This window comes from Sciurus vulgaris (genome assembly GCF_902686455.1).
Source record: "Sciurus vulgaris genome assembly, chromosome: 3".
In the NCBI taxonomy this organism is placed as follows: Eukaryota; Metazoa; Chordata; class Mammalia; order Rodentia; family Sciuridae; genus Sciurus; species Sciurus vulgaris.
Genome location: NC_136463.1, coordinates 178,189,064 through 178,209,166, shown reverse-complemented (window position 1 = coordinate 178,209,166; position 20,103 = coordinate 178,189,064). Strand labels below are relative to the sequence as shown.

Genomic DNA, 20,103 nt, shown 5'->3' with positions numbered 1-20,103 from the left:
ACACGTGTTTTGCATCCATCATTATGGAATTTAAGAGAACAGGGACCATTCCCTTCTCACCCATTATTCATCAACCCATTCCTACTTTAGGTCCTTGGTAAGGCCGCTCCTCTCCCCACACCCTGCTCCACGCCCCGGACGTCTTCAGCTGATAGGTTATTTCTTCACTCTTTCTTCTGATGGAAACGGCTGCCATGAATTAAAGGTCTAAAGCCACCGTGGTTACATCCCTGATCTGGTACCTAAACTTGCCAATGTGTCTCTACATATGTGAGCATGCACCTTCTACCTCCTACCAAAATGCACCTAGTCATTTACAAAGCTCAATTTTTCTTAATTCTCATTTCCATCCCCAAATACAATCTCACATTGAAATCTATACTTAAAACCACAACTGCCATCTAAAATTCTACCCATCCTTCAGCACATATCTCAAGTTCTTCTCCTTCAGTAAAATTGTTTTTATAATCATCTAATTCTTTAATGAGCTTTACCCCCCACCTCCATTAATATATCGATTCCTTAAGAGCAGGAATGTAGCATATCTTCTGTAACTGCCTACTTTAGAGCAGTGTGTGCACACAGAAGTCTGTTGAGAAAACACATTATAATTTAAAAAACGTAAGACAAACAGTTCTGCATTCAAGGCTCAGAAAAACAATTCAACCTAAATGCCAAACAAATATAGTTAAAAAACTGACACAGACTCATGTGGGACAATACACCATTTTCATAAAATCATTCCTTGAAGTGTCAACAACTTGCAAATGCCTCAAGGAGTGTTCCCAGAAGTGGGGTGTGTGTGTGTGTGTGTGTGTGTGTGTGTGTGTGCGCGCGCGCGCGCGCGCAGTTCCAGACGTAGAGTGACAAGAATACACACGCTGTCCTTACTGTGCCTTTCACTATGTCCTTCTCTCCCTCTGCTCCCTGCACCTGGCATCTTTTTCTTCATTCTCTTTTGTTGAAATCATACATATATATTTATCTCAAGGCTCAGCTCAAATATCTAAGAGGTATTTCTTGATTATCTTGATCAGGAGTGAAGTCATTTCTTAATCCCACAAACTTTTTTTTTTTTTTTTTTTAACTTTCAGTGATTAACAACTTTTTTGGGGGGGAAGCAGTTTAGAAAAATACAGAGCTCAACTTTGGAGTCAGAGGTTCAGCTCTTCTACTTTTTTGTTGTCCACTTTTGCCTAAGATTTCTCATTTATCTGTCACTGAGGGAGTGGTTTTTGGAGCCCCAGTTTCAGTCACGAGTTTCCTGTTACAAGTTAGTTCCTGACCAAGATAGAGAATTCTATCTTCTGTCCGTTGCACAACCATTAACTGAGAAAACTCCTGGTCTCTGGGGTTTGTTGAAAATCATCAAGGAGAAAAACAGCTTTTGCACTAATCTCCCAGGATTCCTGCTTTTATTTAATTTTTGTCCTTCTCTGTACAGCAAAGAAGGTGGTAATTTTATCCACCATTTTTATCACTTTTGTGGTCTCAACTGGGTGATTCACAGAAATTACCTTGTGATATACACAAAGCTGGAATTAATAAAGCAATTTCACATTAGGATATCACCAAAAGTCAGAAGACTTCCATGTGCAGAAAAATATATTGTCATCAACTCATGAAAAATAAGTACAAAGAAGAATCTTCCTCCTAATTCTGCCTTCCCCCCTTTCCTGGTATTGGGGATTGAACCCAGGGTCCCTCTACCACTGAGCTACACCCTAGCCCTTTTTATTTTCTAAGACAGGGTCTCATTATTGCCAAGGCTGGCAGAAATCTAACTGGCAACGCTTTTGCAGCCTCCCGAGCTGCTGGTATTACAGGTGTGCACCATTGCGCCCATCTTCTTCCAAATATTTGTTTGAAGGGATGAGGGAGAAGCAAGGGCAGAAACAAGAAATCGACCTATACCTAAGAAATATCCCTCAATGGCCTTTTCTAAAACTTACTACATTGGTAGAAAGATAACTTAAGATGTGTGGAGCCAGGTGCTGTGTGGCGCACACCTGTAATCCCAATGGCTCAGGAGGCTAAGACAGGAGGATTGCGAGTTCAAAGCCAGACTCGGCTAGAGCGAGGCACTAGGCAACTCAGTGAGACCCTGTCTCCAAATAAAACACAAAATAGGGCTGGGCATGCGGCTCAGTAGCCAAGTGCCTCTGAGTTCAATCCCTGGTACCCCCACCTCGAAAAAATGTGTGGAGATAATATACCTCCTTGAATTCTACCTGCTTTGGAACCAGAAAAAAGGAAAATAGTTTTGAGAACTAAAGACACCCAAGACTTGTTTTGTTTTCATTGGTGTGTTTAACTGTCATGGGATTTAGCACATTATAAAGAAAATACTTTGATGGAGAAAAAGATACACAATTCATGGTATTTTAATCTGCAGCACTTCATAGGTACAATAAATTTGAAAACTGCCTACAACTGGGTATGGTGTGCACATCTGCAATCCCTGCTACCAAGGAGGTTGAGGCAGGAGAATGGCAAATTTCAGGCTTAGTGAGAGCCTCTCTCAAAAAAAAAAAAAAAAAAAGGCAGGGGGATGGGGTGGGGAGGAGCCTGGGGATATAGCTCAGTGGCAGAGCCCTCCTGGTTTCACACCCCAGTACCACCCCAAAACTCCAAACAACAAAAACAGACAACCACCTTCAATGCACGATGCCCACAATTAGGAGGATAAAAATGTGAAAGGAAGGCGGGAGGCACTTGCTGCCTGACATGTCACTAACTCCATTATTTGCTCCTGAGACAAGAAGACAGAGGTGAGGTTAACAGGACATAGCTCACAGCCAATAGGATGAAACAAATTTTTCAATAGACAGACAGTGCTTTGGTTGACAGTTTATTAAATACACTACAATTGTACCTTTTTCTATAGTTTTTAAATCATTCACACATGGACTTAGTAAAAACGTATTTTATAGAAAACCATCTGCAAAACTAAAATGAAAATAAAAATGCAGCATAATGCACACATATTAAACTGCTGAACTGTTAGGCATATTTTAATTTAATCTGTACAGGTGATCATGAAATATTAGGTGGTTTGATTTTCTTAAATCTGTCACCAGACCATGACTTCAAGTGTTAAAGCAAAAACGTCTACCAATGAAACTGTGTCTGAGAAACAGGACAAACATTGTTTTTCTTCTACAGATACTTTTCTAAATCCACCCTTTATGCATTCTGTTTTCCTTTCACAGAATTAGTTGTTCAGAATGGTGATGCAAAAAATTAATTTCATTTAAAAACACAAACTGGAGCCTATTTACAAAACATGCAAAAGGAGAACTTTATGTAGGTGTTACTGCAAAACTGATTTAAGGTGACTACAACTGAGTGACAGAATATACCTTTACTTCTACAAATATAGGCCCTTTCCCCCTACTTTCTGGAAGAAATACATTTTCAGAGCATGAACTATAAAAACGGCATACAATGCAAAGACAGAAACAAAGAAGTTTGCAAATCTTTTATATTTCCAGCTGTTGAGACAATATATTTGAGTGCTGAAGTTACCTCTAGCGGCGAAACCAGAGCCAGCTATTAAGCAGCCAGAATGCTACAGTAATTGAATACATGACCATTTCTCTTTTAGCACGCTCTTTGTTCTCCTCTTCTAGAAGTTGTAGACGTCTATTTAGTTTGATTATCTATGTGAAAAATAAACATAAAATACAGTATAGAAGCTTTAATTATAGAGCAATTCCATTCTTAGTAGTATAATAATTTTTAGAAAGAATTATTACAAACATGGAAAGTTTCACTTGGAGCAAAAAGACAACTCAAATAGAAAAAAATGTTATTCATGGTAGCTTAAATTCACTTAAATACTCTTATCCATTTCCCTTCTCCAAATTTCTGAGTTAGAAAGGGCGTACTTCCTTCCTTGCCTGATTAGATTGAGGGCAGCGTTTCACAGCTAAGCTCTTCTGGTAAGAGAACATATACACTTAGGCAGGCTTACCACAGCAGAAAGACTCTGGGACTCCTGCTCCTTTCTAGGACTTTTCCATGAGCTTCTTGTCACTCAGACTCAATTGTTTATTTTCAGTTTGGTATTAACTGCATTCTTTACCCACCTCTATGAGTTACCGAGAAAGCCTAATAATTTAACCTACTGTAGTGGGCCCTATGCCACCAGACCCTGCAGGTCTGACTGGCTAACGATTCCTCAGCTGTAGAAACACTGCTGGCTGAACACACCATCCTCCAAGGTCCATCCTTTCCATGAATAGCCTTGGGCTGAACTGCCTCGCTGAATCTCACACTTCCTTATTGATCTTTAAATACTTTATTTTATTCACTTTTTCTACATTTGTTTCATATATATAATAAGAACACCAGGTATGCCTTCTCTACATGTGCATATGTATGTGTGATTCCAGAAGCTACAGGCATACTAAAAATAGGCATACCCAACTGTAACTTCAAGACAGAACTTATTTACTTCTTGTGCTTTAGGAGTCTTGTTGAATTTGGTTCCTACGCTGATATGATGGAGATTTGGGCCTACATTTTCTTCTAGTAGACACAGGGTCTCTGGTCTATTGACTAGATCCTTGATCCACTTTGAGTTGATTTTTGTGCAGAGTGAGAGATAGGGGTTTAATTTTATTTTGCTACATATGGATTTCCAGTTTTCCCAGCACCATGTGTTGAAGAGGCTGTCTTTTCTCCAATGTATGTTTATGGTGCTTTTGTGCCTTGTATGAGACAACTGTATTTATGTGGGTTTGTCTCTGTGTCTTCTATTCTGTACCATTGGTCTACATGTCTGTTCTGGTGCCAATACCATGCCATTTGTACAATTAGCTCTGTTGTATAATTTAAGGTCTGGTATTGTGAGTCTCCTCTGCTACTTTTTTGACTGAGGATTACTTTGGCTATTCTGGGCCTCTTATTTTTCTAAATGAATTTCATGACTGCTTTTTTTATTTCTATGAGGAACATCATTGGAATTTTAATAGGAACTGTATTAAATCTGTACAGCACTTTTGGTAGTATGGCCATTTTGACAATATTAATTCTGCCTATCTAAGAACATGGGGGATGTATTCATCTTCTAAGGTTTTCTTCAACTTCTTTCTGCATCATTCTTTAGTTTTCATTATAGAGGCCTTTTGCCTCTTTTGTTAAATTAATTCCCAAATATTTTACTTTTTCTCCTGGGACAGTATCAAATTAAAAAGCTTCTTCAAAGCAAAGGAAACAATCAAGAATGTGAAGAAAGAGCCTACAGAATGGGACAAAATCTTTGCCACCTGCACCTCAGATAGAGCATTAATCTCCAGGATAAATAAATAACTCAAAAAACTTAACACACACAAAAAAACAAATAACCCAATCTATAAATGGGCAAAGGAAATGAACAGACTCTTCATAGAAGAAGAAATATGATCAGTCAACAAATATATGAAATAATGCTCAGCATCTCTAGCAATTAGAGAAATGCAAATTAAAACTACACTGAGATTTTATCTTACTCTAGTCAGAACGGCAATTATCAAGAATACAAATAATAATAAATGTTAGCAAGATGTGAGGAAAAAGATACACTCTTACATTGTTGGTGGGACTGAAAATTAGTGCAACCACTCTGGAAAGCAGTATAGAGATTCCTCAGAAAACTTTGAATGCAACCACCATTTGACTCAGTTATCTCACTCCTTGGCATACACACAAAGGACTTAAAATCAGTGACACACAAAGGACTTAAAATCATACTACACTGATGCAGCCACATCAATGTTCATAGCAGCTCAATTCACAACATCTAAGCTATGGAACCAAACTAGGTACCCTTCAACAGATGAATGGATAAAGAAAATGTGGTATATATACACAATGAAATATTACTCAGCCATAAAGAAGAATGAAATTATGGTATTTGCTGGTAAATGGATGGAACTGGAGACTATCATGCTTAGTGAAATAAACAAATCCCCAAAAACCAAAAGCCAAAAGTGGGGAGGCAAGGGAACAGTAGTACTTTGGATTAGACAAAGGGGAATGATGGAAAGGGAGAGAGGAAGGGAATAGGAAATATAGTATAATGAACTGGACATAACTTTCCTATGTTCACATATGAATACACGATGTGTAACTCCATATCATGTACAACCGTAAGAATGGGAAGCTATACTTCATGTATGTATAATATGTCAAAATACATTCTACTGTCATGTGTAACTAAAAAGAATAAATTTTTTTTTTAAAAGATAGAACTTATTAGAAAATCTAAGAAATATTATGTAGAGACACTGTACACATGAAAGCAGTGGCTTCCAAAGTGAATATCAAATACAGAAACAAAGGTCCCCAAGTGGCTACTACATGTCAAAAGTCAAACAAGCGATTTATACTGGTTTGCTGATATGTCAAGATTCTTTTGTTATTGGTCAGACTAACATAAATTCCTTTGGTAATAGTATTTTATGCTGAGCGAAAACATGTAGACGAGGGGGGCTTGGTGGCGCATGTCTATAATCCCAGTGGCTGGGAAGACTAAGGCAGGAGGAGTGAGAGTTCAAAGCCAGCATAGCAGCTTAGGGAGGCCCTAAGCAACTCAGCGGGACCTTGTCTCTAAATAAAATACAAAAAGGGCTGGGGAACGTGGCTCAGTGGTTAAGCATCCTTGCTTTAATCCCTGGTGCCAAAAAAAACAAAAAACCTCCAAAAAACCGAAAGTACAAAAAGTACAAACCATACAAATGGTGGTTTAATGGGGTTTTAATTAAAAATGGGAAATCAATTATGGATTAAATAATTTCTTTTAAATTTTTAAATTTGTTCTAATTAGTTATACATGACAGTAGAATATATTTATCACTTTGATATATCATATAAATGGAGTATAATTTCTCATTTTTCTAATTGTACACGTTGTAAAATCACATTGGTCATGCAGTCATGTGTGTACATAAGGTAATTATGTGTTTCACTCTACTACTTTTCCTACCTCCAAGCCCCCTCCCCTCCCCTCCCTTCACTTCCCTCTACCTAATCTATAGTAACTCTATTCTTCCCTAGCCTTCCCACCCTCTTATTGTGAATTAGCTTCTGCATATCAGAGAAAACATTCAGCCTTTGGTTTTGGGGATTGGCTTATTTCACTTAGCATGATATTCTCCAACTCCATTCATGTACCAGTAAATGCCATGATTTCATTCTTCATTAAAGTTGAGTATTATTAAATATTTTGACAGATAAAATACTTCAATTCATAGGTTCCACAGAAGAGAAAAATAATAAAATGTTACCAACTATCACTTTAAAATATTACATGAAATGTGAAAAGAAAATGAAGGTATATTAAAATCACACACAAAAAATCTAGTTGACTATAACTTTGGACTGTATCTTGTTTGGTTCATTAAATACCTGTCGTCTTAATGAAGCTGCATCTACAACAGTCATATCATCTGATGTGCCTTCAATTGTTGTTTCTATATTTGAAATGCCATACCTAGTAGACAGGAAATAAAAATATAAGTTAATACTAAAACAGAACTAGCAAGTCATATGTGTTGTGTATTGCTAAAGAAACATTCAAAAGACAGATACTTAATAATATAAATTAGAAAACATTTTATTGTCTGAATTGACACTAAAAGAAAAAGCTTAAGATGATAGCTATCTATAACACCAGGAAGATGTTCTGAAACTGAGAATGAGGAGAAACCCTGACCGAAGACACTTTTCAAACCAGAGAGATGCAATGTTAAAAAGGATCTCTGGCTGAGAAGACTGAGAGCACTCTACGATATGCCAACACACAATTCTTACACAGACTTACACCATATGCATTTCCACAGGCAGAGACTCGCAGGCAGGGAATGCAAAGTGAACTAATTCTAACCATTAAAAAAAAAATAGTGATAATTTATTTCTCTTCCTCTTCGTGTGCCATTCCTATTTCCAATTACTTAGTCTTGACTGCACTTCTCCAACAGAAGTAATCACAGAATCTCCTAAATACAACTACTGTTTTGTTTCTGTGGTGCTATGGATGGAACCCAGGGCCTCCCACAGGCTTAGGGAAGCTTGACTGCTAACATCCACAGTCACCCCCGCCCCCCCAACCCCCCCACCATTTTGTTTTGTTGTGTTTTGTTTTGAGAAAGGATCTTACTTAGTCGCCTAGGCCTTGAATTTACAATCCTCCCAAGCAGTTGGGGTTACAGGCGTGCACCACTACACCAGACTTATGAATACATCTTGCCACTATATTTAGATCCAGAATTGGCTCAACAATAAAAATGAAGAGGCTGTGTATAAAACAATGCTGAAGAACTACTAAGAATCCAGAGAAATCACATTAAACAGTACCTTTTGTTCAAATGCAATCACTTTTTAAAGGGCACTGATTTTTTAAATGAATGACAATAAACTTCTGAAAAACAAATACATACAAATGCCATTCCTACCCTTTGCCCGCATTTCCACATTTAAAATTTTATTTTAATTAACAGCTATACTGAGATACAAATTTATATACCATGCAATCTATTGTATCACATGTGTACCTATTTTATATTCAGTATGGTTATTTCAATAAAATGACATGCTAACTTTTCTGAATGAGCAGAATATAAACTGAATTAAAAGCTGCTACTATGCAATCCACAGAATTGGCTAATGGATCATATATTCTAATATTCCCCAGCAGTTCCCATTACAAAAACCACATCATCCCATAAAGGGATATGAAATAGAATGATATTTTTCATCTGGGTATGTAAAGACAAGTCTATGTAGAAAATCCTGTTGTTTCAAATGTTATTGAAAAAATCTAAAAACACTTTAATAAAGTATGCAAAATGGAATTTAAATAAAAGAGAGTATGTACTGACTAGATAATCTACAAGAATCTCTGAATGATCCTCTCAGAGTTAAATTCACTTGCTGTTAATTAGCTCCCCCTTTCTTCGTGGAAATAAAGTAAGTATTCTTGGAATACTGAGGATAATTACATCAGTTAGAAAAGTACACTTTTCAGAAAGAGATACTGCAACTATTGTCAGTTCGTATTTACATGAACATGCAAACATGGGCTTACAAACTATGGGTTTACAAACACCTAAGTTAATTATTCTTTTGAACATTAAAACAGAATTATTAGGACAGAGGGTGTGTGGTTCAATGCTTGCTTAGCATGTACAAGGCCCTGGGTTTAATTCCTAGCATTGTAAAAAAACAGAATTATTAAATGATTAGTGGAAAAAATAGGGGCTCAAGATTCCTCTTTTCTATACTTCATTCTCAAAGGGACTTCACCTGAACATAGAAAATTAAGTATAAATTAAAGGGATTATTTACAAATTAAATCCTGAATTAAAGTTTTAAAAATCTGTAAAGGAAATCTTCATTTGCAAAGAAATCTAGGGATAGCACAAAAGACTTTACATATAGAATTCAATTTATGTATGTATGTATATATTTATGTACATGGGATTGAACCCAATAGTGCTTTACCTCTAAGCTGTATCCCCAACCCTTTTTATTTTATTTTGAGATAGGGTCTCTCTAAGCTGCCCAGGCTGGTCTTGAACTTGTGACTGTTCTGCCTCAGCCTCCCAAGTAGCTAGGATTACAGGCATGTGCCACTGTGCCTGGCAGTAATTAAATTTAAAACAAAATAATTACTTTAAGTATCTTAACCTAAAACCTGTATTTATCAGAACTAAAATCTTTGTAGAAATGCTAAGTCAGACCACTGGCTAAAAACAATTTCACAGAAAGATAAAGTAATAACGAACTTAGAGAAAAACAGGAAAGAAAACAACAAATGTTTAAAATTATGACTATCAAAGAAAGTAAGTCAGCAGCACAGTTAGGCCATCAAGGGCACACTTCAATTCCTCCAACCTGAACTGACAATTATAAACTGATGCTGCCCTACTTCTCTTGCATAACAAGGTGCCAGTCTCTCTAACAGAAACAAAGTTGCCAATTTAAAGTCTCCTGCTACAGGTAATACATTTTAGCTTACACTAAACAAAGTTGATTCTGAAAAATTAGAAGTATCTATAAATACCAATCAGCTTTTGCTTTTGTTTTCCCAGAAGATTGGAATACTAAATGGGAATTTTGGCACTTGAAAACTTTAAATATCCTTGTTCATAAGAGAAAGAAACAATTATTCAGGCTGTGGTTGAAAGTGCAAAAAGGGCTAAATGAGAGAGAGAGGCTGAAACGGATGATAAAAATGCTTAAAATTAAATTACCTTCTTAAATAAATGAACTGTTGAGTTGTCAATGATGATTTTTCCCAATTTAAGATAATGACCAACAGACTGGATTATCTACACTCTGAAAGTGACATTGTAATTAACAACTAAAAAGGAAATGCTGCATGGAACCCAAACAACAATTAAAACTGCAGATAAAACATGACTTAAGATCATTTTTCCTGCGTTTTAGCATGATCTTCTACAAGCTATTAAAACTGTATTTAAATAAAATATCTCAGATGTTCATATCATACCACCCGTTATTATTAAACGTTTTTCCTCAGACTCCACTGGTTAAAGGTTGTGACTGCTTCGACTCCTTGTTCTGAGAAGCAGGATTACTCATAAGGGAAACGTGTGCAAGTCTAAGCTGCAACTCGAAGTCAGAGCTACTACATGCACTATATGCTGAAGACAAATCCCACCAACTCTGTACTTCCCTTGATGATTACAAAGTCTCAAAAGTTACCTGACGTTGTCATGATGAGGATTAGAAGTGGCGGCAGCAGACCCACCGCGCAACACAGGTCTACGGCAGGTTTTTGCGGGAGAAGGCACAAGACAGAGTCAGGAAACAGAGAAGTGATAAAATAAAAGCAAAAACAAGACAAATAAATGTCAAATAAGATTATATTGTATGCTTTAATACAATATAATATCTCTCAAAAACTTAGAAAATCTTTGTCTCATACATCCTCCATTTTATGATTTTCATAAATTTAACATTTTTCAATTGACTGAAGAAACAAAGGAAAATAGCACCAACATAAATTGTTTTGGTGCTCATAATTTATGAAATTCAAGACAGGACAACTGTGTTTAAAAAGTGCAATTCTTTTCTTCTGGTTGGAAAAATAAGTCACTAACAACTTTAAAAGATGTTAAGAACCTATTAGTGGCACCTGCATGATCATGGTTGCTCATCAATATCAACAGTTCTATCTCAAAAACTGAATTTCCTCATTTCCCACAATTCCTTCCCTCCCACCTCATTAAATGACACCTGATTCGTGTCTGATGTGTCTCACTTAAACACTCAGCTCTCCAGAGTAAATGCATACCTCAGTTCCAGAGCTGAGAAGATTGGGGGACATGCTAGAGCCCACCACAGGTAGTGCAAACAAATACGTGAGTCTGATCTTGAGACAACCAGGAGTAACATACAGGGCTGCTGGAAATGAGGACCAAGGTGCAGTGGAAAACTTTGTGGGGCTTTATACACAGTCTCAGAACATATGACAGTTCTAGAGGATAATTAATTTTCTATCTAGACAAGCAGTAACCTTTCCAATATAATTTATTTGTTAAAATCAGAAAACAAAAGCTCTACATATCCACTGGTCAACTGCCCCCAAGTAAGCAGCTATATTTACTAACCAGAGAAAGGAGACTAGGGTAGAGGATCCATGTAAGAATTTTAAGAATTATTAATCCTGCTTTAGAATGTCTCATTTTTTAAACTAATTAGGTTTTTGCCTAAACGTAAGTATCGAAGCAATAACTACAGTAGATGTTTAATACCATTGTACTAATTCTTTTCTGTGAGTTGGCATAGCTGGAGACTACAAATTACTATTTTCTGACAACTTAATTTATGCTAGAAAAATTTAATGTTTAACTTCTACCTGTCCTAAAGGCACATATTTTAAAGGCACTACTGGTGCTTAATAAAATTTCTGTAGCCTCGAGGACACAGGATTCAGAGCCTTTTAGAGACACATGTCTGACTGCTATATTGCTGGTTAAAGTACACTGAAGAATTACATATGCTTGAGACAGGTATTAAGCTTATCTCATCTTCCTATCAGATTTATTCTGTGATATTAGGAAGACTATCAATCAACTAATCTTAAGTTACGCAAATATGAGGATGGTTATTAAATGAAGTCACTCGTTTGTGCTTCCTAAAATATTTTTAAAATGTGTACTAATATGTTCAAATGGGTCTGCTGTATCCAACATATTCCACCACAGAGATTTCCCTTTTATAATGCAGAACCAGAAAATAATACAGTTACCTTTCACAACGTATTTCATTTTGTCTTCTCACACTGGCAATTGACACATATAATATAAAAGTAAATTAGACAGGTATTTGGTAAACTTACAAACTTCATTAAAGTACCACGTGCTATCATAAGTATGATTTAATACATAAAAGAAATCTTTCAATGATGTTTTGTAATTAAAGTAGCAAAAAGTAAGGACATCCAGGGCTACCAAGTTCCAGAATTAACTTGCACACTGACATTCTGAATAAATATATGGTCCAAACTACCAGAATATATGTTTCTTTGTTATGAGAATATAAACTGCTATAGTAAATAAGTAGTTTTAGAAATGTAGAAGTATACATTTTTAAAAGAAAAATTACAAATTAAATATATCAACTGTAACTGTTTCTAGGTCTTCTAAGTTATGTATTTATAGGGATACTTGCTAAAAATATAAATTATTCACATATTGGTTTCTTATTCTATTCACTCAAAACTAGTATAATGTGCTAAGAAAAAAACTATAGCAATAATCAAACCCCTCCTAAAAATAACATCTATCAGTAATGTTCTTACACACAAATTAAGTTTTTAAAAAACATTAATATTTTACATTGGAGAATGAGATATATAGTTGTAATAGATGTAGTAACTAGATATGGGCAATGTCTAACCAACAAAGGACGAAATCATAACAACTTATTAAATCCTGCTGCCAACTGAGCTTATCCTAGGTGTTTTGGTAAATTTTTAATATATTAGTTTTCCAAGTGTACAGCACTGACCTGTGTCAATGAACTTTCCTAACAAGTACCTAGGATTCAACGTGGTTTTCATGTTGAGCTTGCTTTAGATCAACCAAGTTCTCGCAAGCCGAGAAAAAGAAAGTACAGTACAAAAACCTTTTGAGAGTCCCTTAAGATGCAAACCAAAAATAATTCTTATGTTGAACAAATATAAAACTGCATTATTTTATGATAATAAACTAGGCAGAAAGCTTTTTCCTTTCTGAAAAAGTTCTAGCTAAAATTAACTATATTCAATGTGATGGTGTAAGACCAAAGATAAGATACGGCATTAGCATAATAGCCAAGAGTAATAAAACAGAAAAGAAAAATGATGCGCAGGGCAAGGAACATAAAAGCACTTAAAATTTTATAAGCAGGATTATTTTACACCATGCAAGTAGAATATTATCCAAATTTCACATTCCTATTTCTTATATCTGAAAAGTTATGCTACATATTTCTCATAGCAAAAATAAAAACTGATTTGTTACTTAAAATTCTGATCAATGGGCTGGGGAGATAGCTCAATTGGTCGAGTGCTTGCCTTGCAAGCACAAAGCCCTGGGTTCGATCCCCAGCACTGCAAAAAAAAAAAAAAAAAAAAATTCTGATCAAATCTTGCTCAACATTTAGATCATAAGATATTTGAATATAACTTTGAAAGACCCTTTCAATAATAAAAGTATCAGTAAGACTAATGAGAACCTAACTCAAGTTCCATGGTAAAAACTATTGGATTATATCCAAGAGCAAAGTATTACTACTGTAACTCCTTTCTCAATTAAAAAACAAGTTTTAGGTAAATAAGATAATTCCTTCCCAAAAAAGGGATTTTAAAGTTAGCAATTCATTACAAACTAAAATCAAATGAAATTTCACTTAGAATTCAGTTTTTCATTATAAAAGAAATATAAGGTAAAGTTTACATTAGTAAGATTTCAGATTTTGCATGTCTGACCTTCAGGTAAATTATTTTTCCATTATGGAAAAAGTCCATATTTTTTCAAGTTCCATATCAATGCATGTGAACTGTGTACGTATTGGTGGAAGGTGGAACAAACAATCATACTGGAACTTCATCATCTAGCTATTATTTAATCTATACAGAATTCACAAATTTTTTTCTCATTTGATATTTTTACTATAATACCATTCGATATGGTACACTATGACCTAATGATCTGATCTCTTCTAAGAACTTACTGTAATGAAAAAGTTAAGGAGGATATCTGGTAGAGACTAAATATGTTTAAAGGAGAGATGTGAAAGCAGTTTTTTGTGACTATTAGTTAAGGCCAGGTACTTTATCTTCAATAGTTTTGGAGTCATAGTCCTATATCTTCAGTAAAGACAGGGAAGTAGAGAATACTGCTCACAGGAATCCAGAAAGCTTGGCATTATTATCCCCTTTTCACCTTTTTTTTTAACAGATGAGGAAAAGGAGGCCCTGAGAAGCTAAGCACTTTGCTCAAGGCCATTATGCAGCTATTTAATGAGGTGTATCTAGAATAAATCTGACTCTCTGAAATCCATACTTTTTCTCTGGAACCTTGTGGCTGGCTTCTTATAGCTTCCAAATATTCCAAGATAGTCTTGGAAGCTTTAAAGAATTCTAAACACTTGGGGAAAACAAACAAATGTATGTGTGTGTAAGCACACAAACACACACACATACATATACATTTATAGTATACATAATTCTCTTGCCATGCTAGGAGTTGTTTCTATAAGCTCTTTTTAGTGCACTTTTAAGTCCTTGGGTCCAAATGTATACCACTAGGTTAGCCCTGGGAAGACTCGAAAAGGCACTAGATTCGATAATGACAAATAGTATGGACAAGTGCTCAAGAATTATAGAGAAATTCCTGTGTCTGTGTGAGTTTAAAAGCAATCAGTAAGAGCAAGCTAGAAGACACAGCAGTACCTAAGGTTAAAAAAAATTAAAATCTGGTTTATTGCAAAGGCCAGCTTAATTTATGAGAATTCTTCTTCAAAATGCAAAAATTAATAGTCTAATAAAATGACAATGAAAATTCAAACACTGACTCTCAGAAGTCACTAGTTACATGTTCAGAGTTGAAATGAAACTTTGCCTTTCCCACACTATGCCAAAAAAGTTTGTCCAATTTCATCTTTTTAAAATACTACGTAGTAATAAGGCAGGGATAAAAGTACTCAAAATGATAGTAAAAAAAGTCTGAATTTACAACTAATAGTATATTTCTAATGATTTTTTACTTGAAGATGTCCAAAACAGCACCTGGAATTTTTAGTATTCAGTTAAGGGGAAAGGACAAAAAAATGACTGGCAGCTGAATGCCATCTCAAACATGCTTTATTTATTCAATCATATTAATTGCATAAGTGATTAAATTAAAAAAAAAAAAAAACTTACTAAAAGAAAACTAGCATGCTTCAGTCCGACATCCCACAATCAATCCAATAGTAACCTTCGGCATATCCCCACATGGAATCAAGTACTTCAAATAAGTCAGCAAAGCCTTTGAAAAAAATCATGATATATCTTGTGCTTAGGAACTAAATATTCTTTCTGATTCAAGAAAATCTAATGTAATCTTGTGAAATGTGAATTTTGGACAATAATTTCAAATTAAAAGAAAGCAAAGCAAGCCATTTCAAACCATTGCATCTTAGAAAGAGACTGAGAAGGTGCAAACATAAAAGACACCACAATCCACTAAATAAGGCACCAAAAAATATGCAACAAAGCTGGCAAGTCACTGATGGCCAATCACCTGCGATTTTCATCCAGCACATCCAAGATCTGCTGGTAAGCCCTACGAGTAGAAGACTGGATAAGCGACAAAATGCCACGAGCAGAGGAAAGATTAGCTCCATCTTCAGGTAACATATGGGGAGGACAGACCCGAGCCTGTTGTGGCGATGGTGTCACACTGTTCACATAAGCACAGCAAACGAAGAGAAAAACACTTAAGTCAGATTTTTATACAACTTCAGCTGAGCAGTTTTTAATCTTAGTTTTCTTGCCCCCCTTTTCCCACCCTTTACTCGCTCCCAAGAAACCAAAGTTAATAAACATTTTGTTTTCAAAAACCAACTACAAAGTAGTTCTTTTAGCTCTGTAACCCTAAACATCAAAACACATAAAATAAAAAATGACTTCGGAGAGGGAAGAGAACCACAGCAATGGATGGTCTCAACTCCTAGCATCACAGCAGTGGCATTCTTTATTCAGGGTGGTATATTCTGCAATTCAGTAAATCAGACCTCCAAGAAACAACACTGCAAACTTATGATCAGAAGAATAGAACAGAGAATGCTGGTACACAGATGTCAAAATCCAAACACATGAATCAAAGATGATTCCATAAAAATGCTATTTCAAACGCACCACAAAGGCAACAAAGCATGCTACATTCACAAGTAAATGAAATTAATTTAAAAATTAAAGTCTCAGAAACTGAGATTTTTGAGTGTTTAATTATAATAAAGCATGTGCTCTCTAGTTAACTGACTTAAACATAAAACTATTTCCAAATCTGACAACAAAGAGAAAGAAGGGAAGGATACTTCCTAAATTACCAAGATAGCTAACCATTTCTGGGTTTCTCAGTGAAGTACTCTTAGACATTCTTTCAGGTGTGAGCTGAGATTCTTCCTTTTGGTTCCACTGCCTGGGCTTCTTGACAGCTGACCACATTTGAATGAAGCATTCTGCACAGTTCTAACCTAAACTTTTAAGATCCTTGTGAGTATTTTGAGAGAGCTTTTTAATATTGGAGCATAGTTCACTATATGATGCATTTAACAGATAAGTGGCCTTGGCATTTCACTTGCTACAAGAAGAGGAATATGACACACCTGGATAAAGGTTCAACATTCTCAATGTCAGTGCAAAACACATTAGGCTAAATTAAATCCTGTGTGTTACATTTAAAAAGAATGAAGGCAGAGCAGATGGTGAACAACTGAAAATAGAAAAATCTTTTGACTGTAATCTTTTCTAACTTAACATGTACTGGCTTGTAAACCACAAAATAAGTGAGATAATTTTTGAAAGGATAGTTACTGTCATTTAATATTATTCTCAGACTTCCAGAAAAATTTTAAAAGTCTCCATAACTTTGGGAATAACTTTTAGCATCTTGTTGATCTGAAGAGAGATGTACAATAAACATGAAAACTATTCTCCAAAGACTACTTAGGAAAGAAAGTTCCACGCTATATTTTGGCACATTTGGAAATCAATCTATCAAGGCTGATGCACCATAGGAATTAGACGTAATGGTATCAAGATAAACTCCAATTTTCAGATGCAATCTCATGGCTAGTGACCCTAAATGTCTGTCCAGAGAGACTGGCAATCTTTTTGAATATACACAAGCCCGTGTGTGTATGTGTGTGTGTGCCCGCCCCGCCACGGGCTTTGGTATCTTAAAAGAATGTAAACAAACAAAAACAGCACATCTGGGATACAAAGACTATGTGCTAGTATTGCACTCAGAATTCTTTTTAGGTAGCATAGTGAAAACCTGAAGTTCCTGCTATTTGTGAGAAGTCAGAGTGAGTTCATGTTTAAAGTAGCACCAGAGGCAGGATTTAAAATGGTCAGTTCTATGTCAACATAACTAAACAATTCATCTTACATGTGTATATATATATATATGTATATATATATATATATATATATTTTTTTTTTTTTTTTTTTTTTTTTTTTTGGTACCAGGGATTGAACTCAGGGGCACTCGATCACTGTACCACATCCCCAGCCCTATTTTGTATTTTATTTAGAGACAGGGTCTTACTGAGTTGCTTAGTGCCTCACTTTTGCTGGAGACTGGCTTTGAACTTACAATCCTCCTGCCTCAGTCCCAAGCTGCTGGGATTACAGGTGTGGGCCACCACACCCTGCACACCTTATGTTCTTGATAGAGCTGCCTGTGTATGTAGCTAAATTTTTAAGTTTTTAAAAAACTAATAGCACTTTGAATTTGGGGACTGAAATCAACGACTTTGTTCACCATTCTGTATTAAAAAATTGGCTACATAGTAATATAGTAAAGGTTATAATAATCTATGTTGAGTATTATAATGTTAAGGCAACTACATCAATGAACTAAATCCAAATCTATGCATAGTGCTGGATGGATTCTTGCCCACTAAAAATTAAAAGTTATTTCCTCTAAGAGAAACCATCGTGCTAGTAACAAACAATAAGGAATTATATATTTTAAATGTAAAAGTATAAGTATTTTCTGTCCATTCATAGGAAATGAGGTTGCTATAAAACAGTCAAGAATAGACTAACTTCAGAGTAATGGCAAAGAATGAACAGAAGGTTGGATTCTAAAACAATCTATAGGCACTTGTTACATATCAAAGATTAATTTAAATATCACATCTGAGAAATCAATAAAAATCAATTTAAAAATGTTTAAAAGCCTATAAAATCTCTTCTAATTTTAAGATTCTATGATCATATGAAATTGGAATATGATAATAAACAAAAAACCTTAAATGATCAATTGGAACTTAAGAAAAACTATTTTTGTAGAAGGAAAAGATGAAATTAAGTAGTTACTAATACTAGTAAAAGCATTTATTTCATCAAGACCAATGACAAAAAGTATTTGGATGTCTGATTGTTTCTTTGAAGAAAAGTTTCAAAAATTAGTAAGAAATAACTTTTCATTCAATTACATGGCTATCTTCCATAACCAGCAAAAACAGAATAGGAAGTATATTTTTAAGGTGAAGACTACTTTTGACAGTATATGTAGATTAAGTGCCCTTGATTGTTTACATGTATTTCCATCTACAGAGGAGCCAACTGATTACATCAGAGATGAACAAAAACTACCTTCATAATTTGAAGTAATAATTTAGCAATTCCTTTTTTCTTTTATAAAAGAAATCTCATCTTTTTATAAATAAATTTAAGAACAAAAAATAAGAAGCCCTAACAGCAGTCAATCCAATACCAGTTGGAATGTTCTCTGCTGGTATTATCTGTGGAGGGAAACAGTGATTTTTTTAGAGTTGAATTTCATCTCTGTCCACTCTTGTATCCAAGCCAAGGTTTGGTGAGTTTTGGTTTGTTTTACTGCTAAGTAAACACAATGCAAAGGCACTGGGATTATTTAGGCAGGTATCACAATATTAGTAATTTAATAAAAGTGCATTTTGATGAAAAATGATCCTAGTAATGTTACAAAACAACAAAAATCTCAACTTTATAATTTTTTTTAAGGTATTGGGATATGATAAAAGATTAGAAAATTTTGATGACAGCACTGAGGTTTACCAGTTCTTAGTAGCAACTCTACCACATGCTTACATAAAAATCTTATAAGAGTTAAATAAATGATGCTAGTCAATGTCAGAATTAAAATTTAAATTTGCTTAGCACAACTACATTATTATTAAAGGTAAGTTCAAAGTCAAGTACTTCTTCCCTATGGGTTTTCACAGGAATAATGTTTCTCAAACTGTGAGGGTAACCTTTTTGCTGAAGTGCTAGCCTTTTACAGATATTAATATAGGTAAATAGTTAAAAAAAAAAAAAAAAAAAAGAGAGAGAGAGAGAGAGAAAATTCAGGCATGGTGGCTCACACCCATAATTGAAGCTACTTAAGAGACTGAAGCAAAAGGATTCCAAGTTCAAGACCAGTCTCAGCAACTTAGTGAGATCCTGTCTCAAAATAAAAAATAAAAAGAATTGGAGTGAAGCTCAATGGTAAAAGGTGAGAGAGAATTCAATTTTTTTTTTTTTTTTGACTGAATCACAAATTCTCTTGGAATTTGAAACAGAGAAAATTTTAATTTGCTATCACTGTCTAAGGCAATTTACTAGTTCCTAGAAGCATAACAATAAGACCAGAGTAAGAGAAAAACCACTGGCTACTGGTGTGGTTTCTTCAGTTCCTAAAGAACCACATTCACTGCTGAACTTTTGTACCACACAACACCAAAATGCTGCTTCCTCTTTTGCAAGGGCAGTCATTCCACACTTTATTCTGTCACACTTATACAAATTTAAGGATCTCAAAAATTTCTTCCAAGCATAATTTTAACAGATGAAATTAAAAAGAAACA

The 20,103-nt window shown here is 35.0% G+C and overlaps 1 protein-coding gene across 12 annotated transcripts in view; it reads right to left on the bottom strand.

Moving 5' to 3' along the window:
* Window positions 1-20,103, bottom strand: part of MFF (mitochondrial fission factor) — a 58,938-nt gene that overhangs the window by 23,167 nt on the left and 15,668 nt on the right. For 3 of the 12 annotated variants that reach the window (XR_013762689.1, XR_013762690.1, XM_079132642.1), the window contains exons 8-12: window positions 15,783-15,941; window positions 12,263-12,295; window positions 10,714-10,773; window positions 7,393-7,477; window positions 3,529-3,662 (exon numbers count right to left, since the gene is read on the bottom strand). Coding sequence is in view for 10 of the 12 variants with exons in the window: in XM_079132642.1 (XP_078988768.1) it covers window positions 3,531-3,662; window positions 7,393-7,477; window positions 10,714-10,773; window positions 12,263-12,295; window positions 15,783-15,941 (469 nt within the window). In the remaining 2 variants the exon portion in view is untranslated. Of the gene's footprint in view, window positions 1-3,466; window positions 3,663-7,392; window positions 7,478-10,713; window positions 10,774-12,262; window positions 12,296-15,782; window positions 15,942-20,103 lie in introns of those variants that run through there. The other 9 variants (XM_079132638.1, XM_079132644.1, XM_079132645.1 and 6 more) reach the window with 5 other exon arrangements.